Source organism: Numenius arquata, chromosome 4, assembly GCF_964106895.1.
Source record: "Numenius arquata chromosome 4, bNumArq3.hap1.1, whole genome shotgun sequence".
Classification (NCBI taxonomy): Eukaryota; Metazoa; Chordata; class Aves; order Charadriiformes; family Scolopacidae; genus Numenius; species Numenius arquata.
This window is the reverse complement of record NC_133579.1, coordinates 62,205,518-62,224,177: the sequence shown is the minus strand read 5'-3', so window position 1 is coordinate 62,224,177 and position 18,660 is coordinate 62,205,518. Positions and strand designations below refer to the sequence as shown.

The 18,660-nt window shown below is 41.4% G+C and overlaps 1 protein-coding gene across 1 annotated transcript in view; it reads left to right on the top strand.

Moving 5' to 3' along the window:
• Positions 1 to 14,734: 14,734 nt before the first annotated feature.
• Positions 14,735 to 18,660, top strand: part of LOC141464086 (orofacial cleft 1 candidate gene 1 protein homolog) — an 80,724-nt gene continuing 76,798 nt past the window's right edge. Inside the window, exon 1 of the mRNA XM_074146811.1 lies at positions 14,735 to 14,746. Coding sequence (XP_074002912.1) covers positions 14,735 to 14,746 — 12 coding nt within the window. The remainder of the gene's footprint in view (positions 14,747 to 18,660) is intronic.

Genomic DNA, 18,660 nt, shown 5'->3' with positions numbered 1-18,660 from the left:
GACCAAATTGATCTTTGGTATCGATAAGAAAATCTGTGCTGTGGTGAACTCTCAGGTTTGACTCACTTTCTGGGCTCAGCCTATGTCTCAGTTACGGCACACTCTTTTCATTAATCATTTGGTCATGCTTTTTAGGGAGAATAGAAACTGTGATTACATTAGATTCAAAGTTCGTCCAGTTCAGTTCCCTGTCTCCTGTGGGTGGTGGTCTCCAGCTATTTCAGAGAAAAGAAAAAGAAATCCTGCATTAGGCAAGAAGGAGATAATCTGTTATTCTCTAAACTGTAATAGAAACTTTGTTTCAGTATTTCTCTAATGATTTTTAAAAATAATTTAATTAATGTAACACATAAGAACGCTCCTAGTCATGCAATTAGCCTATTCTTTTTGGAACCCTGTTAAATTGTTTGTTTTCGTGTTATCCTTTGGCAAGAGGTTTTCAACTGTACCTTCTCCCTGAAAGTATTTCTTCTTAACTTTTGACTTGTCCCACTCTATTTTATTGAATGCCATCTGCCTCTTAAAGTACAAGGCAAGCAAACACAGACCTTGTTGATGTGCAGCTCTGGATTATCCAGGATTTTGCATGTTTGCTTGATGCTTTCTTTGACAGACAAACCATTCTCTGAGAACCTGAGTACCAATTGAGATTATTACAAAGTCAGATGTCAAGAGAGGAGTTGGATACCAATATTATCTAGGGGATCTGATCTGAAAGATTTTGCTGATGCAGCAGCTGCTTCTGAGGGGTAGGAAAGCAGGAAGAATGGACGGAAAGCTGGGTTTGATGTCCAGCCTAGAGTCCTGCTCTTGGCTTATTCAATTAGTTGCTCCTCCACTTGAGAGGGCCTCCTTAGCCACTGCTCCGGTTGCTCACCCCCTACAATCTGCTTTTACCACAGAGCATATGTGCTTTATCTGCTGGAGGGAGGATGGGGAAACAACACCTATTCTAATAAGTGCCACCTTGTTTCTCCCCTGTTGTTTATTAGTGGTGGGGGTAATATAATTCCTCTGCTATATATAATTCCTCTCCTATAATGCCTCACACTTGACTGCTTGTGTGGAAGTGGTCAAGACCTACAGCTGGAAATTATGCAAAAACAACATTTATTTTTTTTTTTCCTCACTACAGCAGGATTATTTACTCGTATCAGGTTTATGCCATAGTCTGCCAGAAGGTACAAGAAGTAAAGAGTAAAGCAACTTCAGCTATCTTCCTTACAGTGTTATTCTGTGATATTGTCACTTCTTCATAAGATTTCCCGAGGTTTTCTTTGACTTAGGCTGTTAAGATTGGCCACAGTTGCATTTTTGTTTTGAGGATAAGGGAGTATCTGTCTGAAATCATGCCATGGTGTTTGTTGGCATGTAAATAATTTACTAATTTGTGTTGAAAAGATAGGCAAAAGACAATATCAAACTGATGCTGGGCATGATTTCAGAATATAGAGCTGTTTACTTATTGTAAGCATCTTCATTGATCTTAGTGATCATTGCCCAAACTTAGATACCTCTTTCTTTCTGTGCACTTCCATACACTAGGTTAGATGCTTGGGGTTTTATGATTGCCTCTGAGTTCAATCTTTCAAGTGACCCTTAAGATACTTACAAAGCCTGTTTATCTTCACTTACATTCATTCTATAAGAGGATGAATGAGACAAAATAACTGATCTGAGTGCTCAGTGTTGTAGTGAGGGTATACAATCCCTTTTTTGCATGAACCAGTGGATTTCAGGGAGGGTTTCTGAGTGCATGGAAATCCTGCTGTGCTGTTGACCTTTCCCTCAGATTAGGCCCCAGTCAACAAGGATAAATTTGCAGGCAATCCAGCCAGGATTTTTCCATGTCATAAGGGGAATGATGAGGAACTCTAAGCTCTGAACAGATGACTCAGTGCTGCTGGTGCTGAGTTAGACCTATCACTGTACCCATTGCAAAGGCACGCAGTCCACACCCAATTTCATCCTCTGCCCACACACAAACGTGTCATCTATCTGTGCATGACTGAAGTGCTCACATCAGATGCATCTGCCTGCCAAAATTGTGGGAACTGTCCTAAAAGGCTGTTATCTTCCAACTTTTCAAGCATTTCTCTCCTCTCTGATCATTCTGTTCCCGTCTTTGGATGTGTTACAATTTCTCAGGGGTCCACCTGTGCAAGTAGGTCTGTATGGGAGAACTGTATTTGCAGAGCCATTTGTGAGTCATGTCAGTCTAAGGAAAACTAGTGGGAGGGACCCACTGAGATAAAACAATGTATGGAATAGAAATGGATCACCTCGCTTATTTTGGATAAAAATATTGTCTCTTAAAGCCAAGTATTCCATTCAAAGATTAGTTTGGATTAGTGGAATTGATAAACGCCTATGCTCTTCATTTCCTTGAATAGCAGAGGATTAAAACATGGCTGTATCTGGCATCCCATCCATATGCAAGTCATGCTTGAATCAGTTTAATTCTATGAAACTTAGTGCTATGAAATCAATTCCCCTTCACACTGTGTAAAAGAGGCAGTGAATTCATCCAACTTTTAGGAAGAAGTACCTTTCCAATGTAAAGGTATGTGAACATATGTATCTTATGGTTTTATGTTAAACTTTCAGATGTATTAGAGATGTAGACTTCCTGGGCCTTGGTCAGGACTTGAGTGTGTACATGTGTTTATCTCTGAGATTAGGCACTTTAAGCAAGGTTCTCTGTGGTTTCTCAGGTGTTTTTTTTTGAAAGCGGAAGGCCTCAAGCCATGTTTCAGAGCACAGGAGATCTGGAGTTTCCTTAGGCAAAGTATAATGACAGTTTGTCTCAAAGCAAAGGTGGAAGCTAAGGCATAGTTCATGAGAAGAAGGTGGTTTCTAAGCCACCCTCATCAGAAGGGAAAGTGGAGACTTGATCTCCCGTCTGGGAAGAGTTGCTCTAGGTGCTGCTGACAGACCAATTGCCTCCTAACACTAAACAGCCCGGAGCTGGAGGAAAGAGATTTCTGCTATGGAGCTGGGGAAAGAAGGGAATAGAAACAAAGGGAAAATCAGTTTTCCTGTTCTCCTTTCCCCCTCAGAGGGCTGGGGGATTAATGCCTTCTGAGGAAGGGATACACGGAGGCGTGGTAGAAGACCAAGGTTTAGAGCAGCAGTCATGAAATTTCTCTTGGTTCACTTTCCTTTGACCGCCAGTCCCAAGAATTCCCGATGTGAACTGAAACCAGAAGATTTCACAGAGTCCTACTTCTGAATCGAGTCATGGCTGAGTCACATCCTGCCTTACCTGACATTGCACAAATGATCCAGAGAAAACTGCGTGATGTGACTCCTCTACAGTAATTTAAATGAGAAGGATGGTTGCTGGCATGCATTTCTCAACATGCGGTACAGCAAAATACTTTTCTGCAGAACTGTCAGCAAAGGCTGGTGCAGAACAAAGGAAGCACATGCATTAATCTGGGATAATGATGGACAAGAGGTGGCAGGAAGAGCTGAGAAGATTTAAGTCTTGTAGCTTGTGACAGTTTTTACTGGAAAGCCAGGAGCACAAGTTTAACTAGTTCCCAAATGAGTCTGAATTGTTTGGCTAGTATTAAAGAAGCAACTTAAAGTATTAATGGCAGCAATACAAAGGAAAAGAGGAAGATCTTTATCAGTCATTTTTACTTTGGTTTTATTTAACTTTTATATATTAAAAAATATTTAAATATAACTGTGTAAGCACACATCATGCTGTGTTGTTAGTCTCTGAGTTCAGATACAGTTACATGGGAACAGGAACAAGTCAGAGCAACACATTTAATTCTGCAATATCTGCAAATGCAAACAGAAGTTTGGCTCAGTGTGGCATGTAGCACTTGTTGGCAGGTTTAAACCTGGGACTGTCACAACGAGTAGTCTGGGATGTTTGGGGTTTGAAGGACATTCTCTCCTTGGGTAACAATTTCTGGGAGAAACTGCATATAAAAAAAAGCTAAAAGTTTTTCCCCACAAACGAGAGACTTATCCCCTGTCAGTATAAGATGATGTAGCTCTACTAAAAAATGCGGGTAACAGCTTCTGGGGTCTGAAAAACCTGGCACGGATCCCTGTTAACATCCACTGTTTTTCTGCCATCACCTACAACTGCTTCGTGTAAGGACAGGCAAATTTACTGCTGATACAAAGCCCTATCTGATTGGGTTTCATGTGGCCTCCTTCTTCTATATCCATGTTCATGGCAACCTGTTTCACACCCACCCCCAAATTTTCAATTTCCTCCACTGCCCCTTTCAAGTACCCTTGTGCTATAGAAAGCAGCTGCTAGTGTTTAGTAACTTTCTGCACCTGTAGTGCTATTTGTTTAGGACACTGCAATAGATTTTCCTCACTCAGGCATGTTAAGATACAAACGGTCCCCCTGGGCTGAGCGCTGGAAAGTATTCAGATATTCAGTAGCACCATTTGCAGATGGTGTGAAGGAAGCTGCTCTCGAGGCATCTTGTCAGTGTCAAGGCTGAACATTCATGGCCCAAACTGAAGCAAATTCTTTGACACCCTGATATGAAACCAGCCTGTTCCTGTTGTCTGTGTGCCAAAGGAAGCTGTTTCTTAGTTGATGAATAGGGTATGAAGTGTAAACTTCACATTGAGACTCATGCAATTACCTTGCATGTTTTCAGGAGAAGGGGGATTGTGTGTTCCTGGTCAGCTTGCACCCAGATGTCAGCATATAGGTTGAGATTTCTTTTTGAAGAATGCCAGACAGGCTCGCTCTTGGTTGACATGGAAGCAAGGGTTACATCTTGCTGAAACTCCTCAGGTTATTTCTCTTCTCACCCCAAATTTAATTTCTAAAAATGCTTTTCCACCCAGCACAGGAAACCCATGAACCCAGTAGCTGTGCCCAGGTGCAGTAATGTCCATGCATTGGGCAGCTCAGCTCCTGTACCAGCCTGACTGTGCTGGGGCAGAGTGCTGTGTCCTTTCCTGCACTGCCAAAGCATCTTGCCCTCCAGGGAATGGCTTTGGTTGCAAGGAGGCTTTCCTGGTGGCTATTCTGAAATCTAGTCTCTGATTCAGGCAGGGCACAGTCTAAGGGTTTAAACAGGTCACCTGGTCTGGCCAGCTTGACCCAGCCTTTCCAAACTTGTATGCCCATGCTGTCCACCAGTATTTGCAGTTTAGCCTGGCAACTTGTTCAAGATTACACAACAAACCTAAAGCAAAACCAAGAACTGAATCTAAGTTTTTTGAGTCCGGGTAGAATGTCTTGGTCCTAAAACCTACCTCCTTTCTGTGATTTTTCTCTTTTGGGGGGAGGGAAGGGAGGGAAAAAGAAAAGTTAGTGCTTTTAACACACTGAATGTCTGCATATGCTTTGTTGTGGGATATGTGGTGTAGTGCATCTGGATCCATCTTTTTGTTAAGGTGAACCCATCTTTGAACTTAATATTAAAGACTACAAAGAGGTTATAACTCTCGAAGATGACAAAACAACTCGTTTGAAAAGTATTATGCCTATTGTTTTTGCAGATGGGATGATCAAGAGGACTCTTGGTTCTGATCTGTCCTGTTGTTTTTCTGTATTGTTGTTGTAAATGGCTGATGGAAAAAAGGAGTCAATATAGTGAAGCGTCATTGTTAGCATCATAAAACCACCACCTTAAACACTTGGCATACTTTCCTTTCATCCAAAAGTATGGACTTCAGAATCTCTAGCCTAATACCATAGATAGGTCTGGTTTATTGGCCTTAAACAATGTATTTAGGGCAGGAATAAAGTACTAGGAAGTTTATAGCATGCAGCTGAGGGCTAGTAATTGCATGATATTTATTGCCATCTCGGATATGTTGGTGTGGTTTAGTACAAGTGAAATAAAAAGCCCTCAAAAGTAAAGGCAAGCTTTATAATGCCTAGTCTTCCTTCTTACGCACATAAGCTGAACATCCAAAATCTGTTCATCTGACGTAAGTGGCTGAAGGAACTCTGTGTGACCAGATAGTTAGAGGAGAGGCTCCATGTTAGTCTCAGCCCATAGTCTTGCAGTAATGCTATTGTGGAGGACCTTTGGGATCCCACGGAGTCCTGCTGGATTTTGCCTGAGGATTGGCTTGCCCACACACAGATCACTGCAGCATAAACTCTGGTGATGGGTCATGTCTTGTTTTTCTTTAACTCAAAGGCTCAACAATCAGTTGCAAGAAAACGTAAAAGATCCATCAGCTTCACTCATTCAACAGGTGAAGATATTTCCTAATCCAGCTCTCCAGTGCTCTGGAAGCATTTTCAAAAACTTTTGAAAGACAAGATTTGACTTTCTTAATTCAGATATTAAAAAAAACCCAAACAAACAAAACAAAACAAAAAGTCCCCAAAAAAGAAAAAATGCCCCCCAAAACCAAAAGGGAAGAAAGGGAAGATTTTTAAGCATCCTTTATGAATCTTAAGAAAGAAGAACAGGGCAGACCCCTTTCTTTTTCACCTTAAATATTGCCTGTAGGGAAGTATGAAGTGTTAAAAGTAACTAAACAAAGGCTTAAACTTAACCTATGGGCATATCAGTAACTTCAAACTGAAATGTCATTCCTTTGTGTTTCATGAGAGTGAAGTGAAAAATGGAGAAGAATTAATCCACCCATGCTGAGACAGTTACTTGCAATACAGTTTCTACTTGCAACATGCTAAATCTTAGCTAGGAAGAGCATATCAGTGAGACAGGGCCTGGAAGGGGCATTGTAAGCAATATATTTTGCATTTTATTACTACCTCCTTTCTGTAAGGGCTCAAGTACAGAGGAAAAACATGGGCGTGAGTCAGAGCTAAAGATCTGCTGAAGGTTTTTTCCAAGTCCTGATGTGACGAGGCATGGCAGCACCATGCAGGCTCACCCCCGTGCTCACATGCGGATCAGGGCTGTGTTTACCCTTTCACCAAGTTTTTGAAATCTGAGGGAGTGATTGAATCTACTAGAGTTTAACTGGGCCTTATACAACTTCTTGCTTAGATTTGCGTTAGTGGTTTAGGAGATGAATTGACTTTACAGAGAAGGAAGTAAAACTGGGATCATTATGCGCTATGTGCAGGCGTCCTCTCTGGAGACAGGTGGGCTGGACTGCTAGGGCATGGTAGTGTATCTTCTCCCTGGTTCTCTATACTCAAGTCATTGCTGCATACTGCCTTGGTGAAGACCTTCTTATCTTTTTTTGTTTGCATTTTTGTTTAATTAGCAATACCTTCTGCAATAGGGAAATGCTAGTGGATTCTGTTCTAGTTTTCACGTTGCCAGTCGGTGTAGTTCTCTGCTTTGTTCTGATGGTAGAAGAACATAAACGTTTTCAGATTCTTAGTTTACAAGGCTAGCAGTAAACTCTAATGTTATTATGGGATTTAGTTTCAGGATATATTTTCTTCGATGGTAAAGCTTGCTTGTGGCTTTCCTTTTTCCTTGCTGGAGTTCCTTGTGCCCTGGTTGTGGTGGAACAGCCATGTGCAGGACCAGTGAAGGTGTTCAAGCTAAATAATAAAAAAGGAAAGTGTTTTGGGGACAGGTATTTTTAACCTGGCTTAGATCTACAGTAATATCAGCCCAATGAGACTGCAGAGAGCTGCAGCCCAGGGACAGGAGTGAATGGGTGAAGAGAGGAAGTGGGCAGAGAGCAGAAATTTATTCAGCTGCTTCATCACCAAGGAGAACATGTCATGGGATTGCTGCTGACTCTTCTACTTGGTCAGATGATACGGAGGGCGTCTCATTTTTACAGCTACTCCATTGGTTAGAAACCAGCTTCGGGCCTATTAGACATGCTGCCTATCCCGAAATGCAGGAATTTGGCTGAAGTCATGTTTGACTACTCTTTGCCTGCTCAAGGTCTCAAGGTGGCTGTTTTTTACGTATAATAAATGAAACATTGCTAGCATTTATTTCAAAGGGAGATTGGGTTAAAAAATTCAAATCCTAGTTGCTGATTTTTCTGGCTGGAGCAAAGAATCTTCACACCCTAGCCAGGCTGCTCAAGGATACCCAGTTTAAAACATGCCAGGCATAACTTTCCTGCCATTGTAGTGGTTTGCATTCATTTTTAACCAACAAACTTCAGGTTGTGCGTGTCTGGGTTTTATCAGCTAACTGGATCTTAAAAACCAAGCTGCGGCTCTGTTTGCTTATTAGTGAAAATATGTCTTTACACAGTGCCATTTCTAATGAGTAGTGCAAACAGTGCTGTTAAGTCCCTGTCCGTTTTGTGTCACTTTTTCAGTTACAGACATTATTACCTCAGTTTTTCTTCATTTGTGCTCAATGGTTATGTCTCCTTAACAAGTACCTGACAGAGGAATGCATTCACTGGGTTGAATATATTGATATATATGTATAGGCAATGTCAACTGGCATACAGAACAACATAAGGAGGAGTAATGTGAATGTATAAACAAATAGCCTATGTTGCTTTATGTTGACACATATATGACACTAATCCCGAAACTCATGCCAGAGGCAAGTGAAATATGTTTTGAACCACTAGAGGTATTCCTTCTGGGATTGCTCATACGGTATAATTTCTGTCTCTTTGACTGAAGGAAAACTCTACTGATCTATTAGCAACAATATTGGTATCTGAAGTCGTATATACGTAAAAGATGTTACTTTTATAAGATGTGTTTTCTTGTATTTTCCAGAGTATTCTTGCTTATATTCTTGCTTAATTCAGAGAGAAGATATAGATCAAAATAACCTTTAGCATTACATTTTTATAGGCATTTTTTAAATTTTAATCTGTAACTGATAAACAGCAAAACCGACTTTTTCCTAGTGCAAATCATGTGTGCTAGTTGCAAGGAAACTTTCCTGGAAAATGATGCTCCAATAATTATAGGCTTATTTCCAAAACAGCAGAGTGTATAAAAGTAATTTCTGATTGTTTGGTTTTTCATTGTAGTAGAAGTGGAAACCAGGGACTGAACAGTAGAAGTTCATGAGGCAGTACTAAAATCTATGGCTAACGCAGACAGTCACAAAATGAGCTACTTACTCCTTGAAAATAAATTAGGGAGAAGACTGACATACTTTTCAAAAGAAGTTGGAGCTGTTATTGCTAAAATTGTGCATGGTCAAAATATATAATATTTGCAAACATATTTACTGATGATAAGTATTTTCTACCTGTCTAAATTTTTATTTACCTTTGTATATGGTGTCCCCTCAGATTTTACAGTATTGTTTTTGCACAAGCAAAATCGTTCACTGGTTTTGTCTCTAAATCATATATATTTTTTAGAATTTCATGTACAGCTCAGTACTTTTAACTGACATACTGCTGTATTTTGGACGCTATGTTATTTAAGAATTACAAGTTACAAAGCCCTTTGTAACAAAAAGAAAATTTTTTTTTCCTGGATAAGGACTGGGATGTGGATGGGAAGGGAGGAGTAAGGACAGTGAAAGTTCCGAGCTTCCTGGTTCCATGATGCTGCATCCAGAGAGGTCAGCAGAAATTCACCATGGCTGGTAGAGTAATGGAGGTAATGCAGAGTATTATTGTGCCTGTTTTACAAGTGCAAAATTGGAGGTAAAAGAGATTGGTGGCCCTCCTTTGGACCCGCTCCGACAGATCCATGTCTTTCCTGTACTGAGGGCTCCAGAGCTGGATGCAGCACTCCAGGTAGGGTGTTACCAGAGCAGAGTAGAGGGGCAGAATCATGTTCCTTGACCTGCTGGCCACGCTTCTTTTGATGCAGCTGGGGGTATGGTTGGCTTTCTGGGCTGCAAGAGCACATTGTCCCCTCATGTCCATCTTTTCATCCACCAGTACCTCCGAATCCTTCTTGGCAGGCCTGCTCTCGATCCTTTTATCCCCCCAGCCTGCATTGATACCGGGGGTTGCCCTGATTCAGGTGCAGGACCCTGCACTTGGCCTTGTTGAACTTCATGAGATTCACACAGACCTACTTCTTGAGCTTGTTCAGGTCCTTCAGGCATGTCGACTGTACCACTCAGCTTGGTGTTGTCCACAAACTTGCACTCAATCCCACTGTCTATGTCATTGATGGAGCTATTAAACAGTACTAGTCTTAATATGGACCCCTGAGGGACACCACTTGCCCCCAGTCTCCATTTGGGCATTGAGCCTTTGACCACTACCCTCCGGATGCGACCATCCAACTGATTCCTCACCCACCAAAGAGTCCACCCATTAAATTCATATCTCTCCAATTTAGAAAAAATGATGTTATGGGGCACTGTGTCAAAAGCCTTACAGAAGTGCAGAAAAACGATGTCCGTAGCTCTTCCCTTGTCCACTGATGTAGTCATTCCGTCATAGAAGGCCACTAGATTGTTTATGCAGGACTTGCCTGTGGTGAAGCCATGCTGGCTGTCTCAAATCATGTGTCTGCCCTCCATGTGCCTTAGCCTAACTTCTAGGAGGATCTGTTCCATGATCTTCCCAGGCACAGAGGTGAGGCTGACAGGTCAGTAGTTCCCAGGGTTCTCCTTTCTACCCTTTTTACAAATGGGTGGGTGCAATGTTCCCTTTTTCTGATCACCAGAGTCTTAACTTGACTGCCATGACTCTCCGGATATTATAGAGAGTGGCTTGACAACTACATCAGCCAATTCCCTCGGGACTCTGGGATGTGTCTCGTCAGGTCCCATAGATTTCTGTATGTTCAGATTCCTCAGGTGGTCATGAACCTGACTTCAGCCTGGCAGGGGGAGGATACAGGATCCCCTTGATCTTGTTTTTTTCTGGAGGCTGTTCCCATTTCTTTCTCAAGGAGGGCAGAGCATGTTTCCACCAGTCTATCTCTTCCTCGGGGTCCCTGATGCTCCTTACCCTTTCTACTTCCTCTCGTAGCTCTACCACCAGCCTGAGCAGATCATCCACCTGGTCACACCTTACACAGTCATTCTCACTGCTGTCATCCATTACCAGTGAAAGGCCCTGGCACTCCCTGCAGCCCGAGACCTAGACAGCTGCATGTTTTCGTGGGAGCTCTGTCTGGGTTGCCACATCCATTCTGCCAAGTGCAGAGGACTTCTTCTCTTAGAAAAAAAAGTATGAAACTGTTTTTATCTCAACCCATGAGCTTTTGCACTTTTACCCTTCTGATTCTCTTCCCTATTCCACTGGGCAGGGGGGTGAGTGAGTGGCTGAGTGTTGCTTAGCTGTCTACTGAGGCTTATCAATAGAAAAATCATTTATCTATCTACTTTTTCAAGCACGTAGAAAAAGGCTAGAAACACTACAACCTATCAAGCAAAGTAATTGAATGTGAGCTTAATTTTGAGTGTGTTAATGATCTTTATAAAAGCATATTTGCAGTAAACTCCTTACTTTTTAAATTAAAAAGAAAAAAAAGGATAGAAAGGATCTGAGATTACTTTGAAGGCCCTGCTCCCAAAATTGGTGATTAAAGAAGGATAAGCACAGTGCTTGTGGTTTCAAAGGTCAGTCCTGCTGAATTTAAGTGACTGATGGATTCTCTTCACCAGAGGTGCAATTTTCCCCTGAAGAAATACTTCTTAAAGACCAATGCTGGCTAGCTGGTATTTATGAGAGAGTCCAAAGGGAATTACAAGTAGGTTGTTAGGGTTATCATTTACTCAGTGGTTTCTGCCGATATTGTAGCACAGAGATCCCACAGCACTTCTTCTTAGCATGTGATAAATTGTGTACCAGGTGAAGGTGAGAAAGGAGTGAAGGCAGCCACCGTGATGACAAACTGTTGCTTTGCTACTCCTGCTATGAACTTGCTATTTCCCTGCCAGCAATCACCAGTGCCTTAGCTGTGCCCAGCATTGCTCTCCTTGGCCCGTGATAACACGCCTGCCTGTTTGGGAGTGCTTTAAGGAGATGCTGGGTTCGTGGCTACAAAAAGCACAGTTCTTCTTCTGCATGCCAGCATGGCAAGAACAGTACATTTTATGGCTACGTTTGCAAGACTCTTATTGTATAGAGACTCTTCATGCAACCCAACTGGTTTCCCGTAGCTGATACAGCATAAAGTATCAACCAGCGTGAGAAAGAAGTACCTCAGCCTGCTCCAGTGGGAAGGTCTGTTGTTTTGATCTCTCCCAGGTCTGTGACTGGCAACAGGAGCCCATCAATACAGCTGCGGTGCTATAAGAGTAATTTTTGTTGCATCTCCCTTATTTAATTCCTCCACCTTTATATTAAAACTATATTATTTTAATTACAGAAAGCTACTCAGATATGTTGCATATTTGATGTAGCTTCCCTGGTTTTTCCTCTTATGAAAAAAAATAGCACAACTGGGGGAAAAATGGAAGAAAAAACCCCCGACAGAGTGGAAGAATCCAATTTAAAAAACTTCTAAGTGGCTGTTTTGCTTTGTCATTTTAGTACAAACGTACTTAATAACTGAAGTCCACCCCTAAATCATACAAAACATTACATCAGCTGGGTATAAAAGAAAATATCTGGTGGGATCTGAAATAAGTTTTATGTTGTTTTATGGTTGATGGAAAAATCATGTACTTTGTTTTTGCTGTACTCTTTCAGGACTGCAAGCCAGTTTAATGCTAATGATTCAGCTGTTATCCAGCTACGGAAAATGGACTGATGAGGTTAAGTAAGGCCACAGTCAACACCAAATAATGCAGTGTTGAATGTGTTGCCTGATTGGTATTAAAAAGAAAAAAGGAAAAGCAATGTCTAGCACCTTCATTAAAAAAAACACCAAAGTCATCCCTCACCCAAACAAACAAACAAAATAATTCCTCAGAAAACCCAAATAAAAGGAAGTTCCTGAACTCTAAGAAAATCACTGTTAAGGCACTAATGTTATTAATGTCTCCTCTGAACTCATTGTTTATATATCTTTGCCTTTGCTTTCTTAATTTGGTCAATCACATTCTTTAAGATGAGACTCCAAGTCTTCCCATTGATGTTTGGATTCCTGGGACTAAATTATGGCTTTGAAAGTCCTTATTACTGCATCTTTGGCTCCTCTTCAATGAGCAGATGTTGGCCATGGAGGGAAACACTGAATTTACATCTTTATCGGTTCTTTCTGCTGGCAGCTTCTTGTGTTTCTACCTTGAAAAAGAGGGGGGAGCTGTTTCAAGCTTTTTATTGTTTTTGGTTTATTCAGGTTTGTGTTTTTTGCTGCTCCTGTTTGAGCCATAACAAGGAATGTGCCATGGTATTGGATTCAAAATTATTTACCTGCTGTTGTTCAGTGGATGTATGATTCAATTAGAGAAGCTGCAAGAGTAATGCAGATACTACCTTGGCCTGGAAACCAATTCTGGATTTTGGAATTGGGACTCTGGGGTTCTTTCAGAGACATACGATGACTAGACACATGACCTTAGCCTACCTGTGTGATCTTGGTGGGGCTTTATTTTCAATATTGCAGTGTGATACGGAGGAGAGAAGTTTTGACATCGTTTCTGCAACAGCTGTGGGCTACGGCGCAGGGGCTGTTTGGGCAGAGCTGGTTGCAGGAAGAGCAGGAGTTGCTGGAATTGGAGCCCCCGGCATCTCTGCATTGGCCTTGGCACCCCAAGAAGGGCACCAAAATCGAGGAGCGATGGCAAAGGTCACCAGACTCTCAGCATCAGCAAGACCTGGGCAAAAGCTCAGCCCTTCATTCATTACTGAACAACCAAAGTGACAATGCAGCCTTTTTCTGTGGTGAATCTGTGGCCCCGTCCACTGTCCATTGTATTGATTTCAATGAAACTTAGGCGCGTACTTAGAATTAAGCACTTTGCCTGGTGCCCTCAGGAAGGGAGCGTTTCCTCAACTGGGGCCAAACATGTACTTTGTATGGGGCATCTTCTGACCCAGAAGGTCAATTAAAGCTTCTGAGGGACTCTGGAGGGATACTTTTAATTGTTCAAAGTCTTGTTTTGTTTTCAGGCCCTGCAAAATAATCTGAATGTGTGTTTGTATAAATGCATAAGGGAAAAGTTGGCAAAGGAAGAAGATTGCTATTCGTTGCAGCTCAGGTCCTGCGACTGGAGTCAGACTGAAGTTTTGCCATTGATTTCTGTGAGCACAGGGGCAACGTGTCTAGCTATTTTGAACGAATAATTTTTTTTTCCCATGTAGAGACAAAAGTAGGTGGTATAATTGAGGGATTTTTGCTGATGTGATACACAACTTGTAAAATTTTTGTGTGTTTGCTCATATGATTCTAACCTCAGAGTAGAAGATAATTTCATCCCTGTAATGGAAATCCCAGCAGGATTGTGGGCACAAGGAAGTGAGGCACAAGTGGGACCCACCTAAATGCTGGATCACAGAAGAATTTCTGAGTCTAGCAGCTTTCGTACTATATTCTTCAGGTTAGGAGTATTCCACAGCAAACTGCATTGTTTTAGTAGTTACTGTCTGTGGGTATGAAATACTCACTTCTATGCTACTTCCCCTCAAAAACAAATCTTTATTGGTGTTACTTCATCACTTGAGCTTAAACTACTCTTTTCTTGTTTATCTTTGTTTGTTTGTTATCTACTTTTTTATTGTGATCTGAGGCAAAGTTGGGTGTTTTTTTTTTTTTCAAAAAGATGAAGCAGAGGAACGTCACTATCCTCCCTTTGCTCTTTGGCAAGGTAGGAACAGGGACTGCAGCAGGAAAAGACTCCTTATCCTGGTAGGTTTCTAGGCTGGTGCTCTGCAAGTCTGCGTGTTAAACCTAAGGGTATTAATGACTGTGTGCAGACTGAAAATTCAGATGTGCTCCCTCTCTTTTGTTGCAGGAGGAAGCGTTTTCTGCTGCAGGTCTGAGAAAGGGCAGGCTGGCATGGAGAAAGAGGTAAGTAAAGAAAAACCATGCTTTAAAACAGAAAAATTAAAAGGCCTATTCCTAGCATTGCTATTTCATAATATTATTTGTAGTGTGATGGGAGGGAAGTCAGCAGACGCGTAGGCTCCTTTATATCATTGACAAGTCAAGGGGATGATTAACGAGAGTACCAGACAATGTAATGGTAGGAGAAGGCCCACAGAAGTTAAACAAAAGTGCCTTCAGAATTTAGAGAATTCCCATGATCCATAGTAGGACCTCATTGTGCTTGTCTACTGTTTCTATTTTTGATTAGATTTATAAACACAGCACCACATATTTTCATGTGGCTCATAGCCCCAGGGCAGAGCAAGATTGACTGCGCTGAAACTGTGAGGCTTGTGAATTTCGGGCAAGGGATGGAGTGAAATAAGTAGTGTAATTGTTTTTGTGGAGCGACCGTGGGACCTCCTCTGTTCTGAATTACACATGGTTCAACCCTTTGACCTAACCAACCTCGGCAATGCCTGGTAGATCTCCTAAAGCTGTGCTGAAAGGTCCTATCAGTGACATGTTGGAACATTATCTGTCATGTGAGATGTGTGCCAACAACCATATTAAACTACATTAATTACTAGTGAGGCCATGTTTGTGACAATCTCAACTTCATTTAACCCATCATCATGTTAGTTATTGTTTAAACAGGAAGTACAAATGGGGACAATTTATGAAATCAAAATGTAGCACCAATGTTTTCTTTAATAAATTGTATGTTTTACTTTGTTTTATTTCCTTTCGATACCCCCCCAGCATTTTTGTTTGTCATCAGCTCTGTAGCTCGAGTTTTTGAGGGCTTTTCTTTTTTAGGAGTAAGCGAGAATAAGACTACTTCTTAGTAACCAAACTAATATGTCATTATAATTGTTTTTTCTTTCAATGTAATTTTAAGTGATATCACAGTTGACTGAAAGCACCGATGCTTGTTTTCTAGCAAGAAGAAAACGTGCTAAGGTAGTTTATGTAAAGCTGGAGAGATCACGTGTGGGTTATTCACTTGAGGTACACATTCACTGCTCTATGCTCCAGCTCGTGCATCTCTGCGTGGCAATGCTCGCACAGCTCTGGATCAGGAGTGAAGCATGCATTTCTTTTTAATTCTCAGAGAACAATTTTCTCATAGGCCTGACCCTGTAGCTAGCAAAGCATACTTCAAGTACTTTTGAGTCCTCAAAAGGCAGCCCAGTATGCAAAAATTCAGAAGCGTTCTATAGTACGTGGTCATTTTCTGAAACAATTCTGAATTTTATAGGGGGAAGAGGCAAAAGCTCTCCCGTGTGCTGCATGGGCAGTGCACAGGTTCAGCTGTGCCTAGCTGTGCCCAATATTGCATTAGACTAGACATCTACATCTTCCACCTACACACTGAGCTGCTCTTTTTTGACAAGGCTTTTCCTTTAGCCACATTCTCTAGCTAGAACGGTATTAAATGAATTTGGTATTTATTTATTTATTTTTTTAATTGCTGCGGAGTCAGCTAAAAAATGTGTTTGACCCTACTAAGTGTCATTCTCATTAGCAATGAAGAGTTTGCTCTCTGCAAAATCTAACATAGAGTGCTTAAAGCAGACAGGTGCAAATTACAAGCTGTTTCTCTTTGGCTGCCATCCCTTAAATAGACAAAGTAATAGGCTAGGAGAAGGGAAAAGGTTCCAGCTCCAGCTGCATAAAGGAAAGCCTTAACAGGGACTTAGCAGCTGGTTGCAAGAATTAAATGCTGTAAATACCAACTAACGCATTTGTGTGTGTGTGTTCACAGAGGAATATGTTTTTAGTAAGCTCCATCCCTTTTCATGCAGGAGGATCACTCTTTGAAAACTGTGCTCTGCTTTATGTTGAGAGGCTAATGCTCTTACTGAAGTGAATGAGAACAGAAGCCAACATACCTGTTCCTGTTTACCATCGTTACACTCCTTAGAGCATTTCAGGCATTATTAGGTTCTTGGAGCCCTACCAGATTGACAATATTTCCAGCTACTTCTCTTTTGACTGTATTCAAACAAGGCCCCAAAGGAAAAAAAAAAAAAAAAGAACCAAACAAAAAAAACAAACCACAAAACCAACCCACAAACAAAACCATGGATGAATCTGCTGAGCTAGTTTGCTGATGTTAGAAACAGTTGTTCATATTAGGAACACCTAATTTAATTTCATGAAAGAGACATAACATGCCAGTATGTGTATGAATCTAAGGTATGCATTTCCTAAAAGGAACTAAAACTCTGTCATTCCAAAGTTGCTCTTCTTTTTGACTTCCAGCTTGCATGGGGACTGCTGTCTGGAAGCAGTAACTTTAACTTTAACTCTAAGGCTGCTGATGAGGTCTGTCTGTGTGATCTTCGTAAGCAGATAAGGGTAGGGAGACAGCTCAGAGCAGAGCTTGTTTACAGCAGGACAGAAGAAAACAGCTAGACATAAATGAGGGCTGACGGTTTCATGAAGCACAATTGGTTGATCACAGATTCAATATGACTGCCCTGAACTGAGCGATGATCCGTACAGTATGCAAAATTCACTTTCTTGCTGGTCTGTGCCCACCAGCCTTCCAGCAGCTTTCCCAGAGCCCCTCAGCCACGGCTTTGAGTGGAACCAGAGCTGAATGCAGCATTGTTGTACCCAATTCCTTTTGACAACAATCACATTCTTTTAAAAACTTCATAGGTTTTAGTTGTCACTGGTTATAAATGAGGGTTTTTTCCCTCGCTGCTGCTGCTGCTGTTGTTGCAGCACTCGCTGTTCTCCCGCAGAACCAAGCACGGCGGGTCCTGGTACTCCTGCTTTTCCTTTGTTTCAATTGGTATCGGAAAGCAGGCAGTGCATTTTAATGATGACGGCACGCAAAACAGCATTTAAAGGTTTAGGTCACATTTTGAATGACACGGTGATTAGTTTGCGCTGTGCTCAGACATTCCTAACTCCCCTTTGCCATACGTAATGCAGCACACTCAAGGTAAAAAGGCATTTAAAAAAAAAAAAGAAAGTTAAAAGGCAAGACTTCTGTTTTTCACCAACTGTGGTGGAGCTTTGAGCTAGGATGAATCACTATCAGCAGCAGCATCACCCTTTAAACTTGACTTTGCAAGCAAAGGACATCCCCTTTCTATGTGCTGGTTGTGGATGGACGGGTCTGACGTGTTGTGTTTTGTGGATGCAAGTCAGACCACCTCCACCGCAGGTGTAAACCAGCACAGCCTTTGTATCACTTGAGGCTCAAGTTGTGTAACTTCGCTTTTTTGTAGGACTGATTCTTTATGTTTATTTTTGGATAACGTTCTAGACTAGGATGGCAGCTTTCTGTACGGACGTGTGTTCATGTGCATTCCTCTAGGTATGCTCACACACCTGGACATTGCCCACAAATAAGGCAAGTGGTCACTGAAAGAGTTTTATTTAATTTGCTGTTGCAAACCTGAGTTTTGCAGGTACATTTGAACTGATTAAAGAACAATTGCTTTAGACATAAATTAGTATAAATACATAAATTAACTAGTAGTGACTAATGATAAAATGAATATAAAATGCCACTGGATAATTTCCTGCCTATTCTCTGATGAGAAGGCAAAGTATCATAAAGCTAGGGGGGGCTGGAGAAGGAAACCTAAAATGAAGATGGGGGCTGAAAAAAACAGTGTAATGTACATGGCTTAAAGGTGCTCACGTGTAAAAGAGAGAAGGATGAGGAAATTGGCTGGAGATAGGTATGAAAGGAAAATGTCTTCTAATTTCCTTTGAAGCACAAAGTGACAAGAACATGTGTTGATTACACAAAGGCCAGCACTGAAATACTCAGTTATGTTGAGAAGTAACCCTGGAAGAATTCCTTTCTGCTGTTGAAAATCAAGTGTTGCTTTCATTCTTAAATAGGAACTCATGAAAAGCACCTTTTC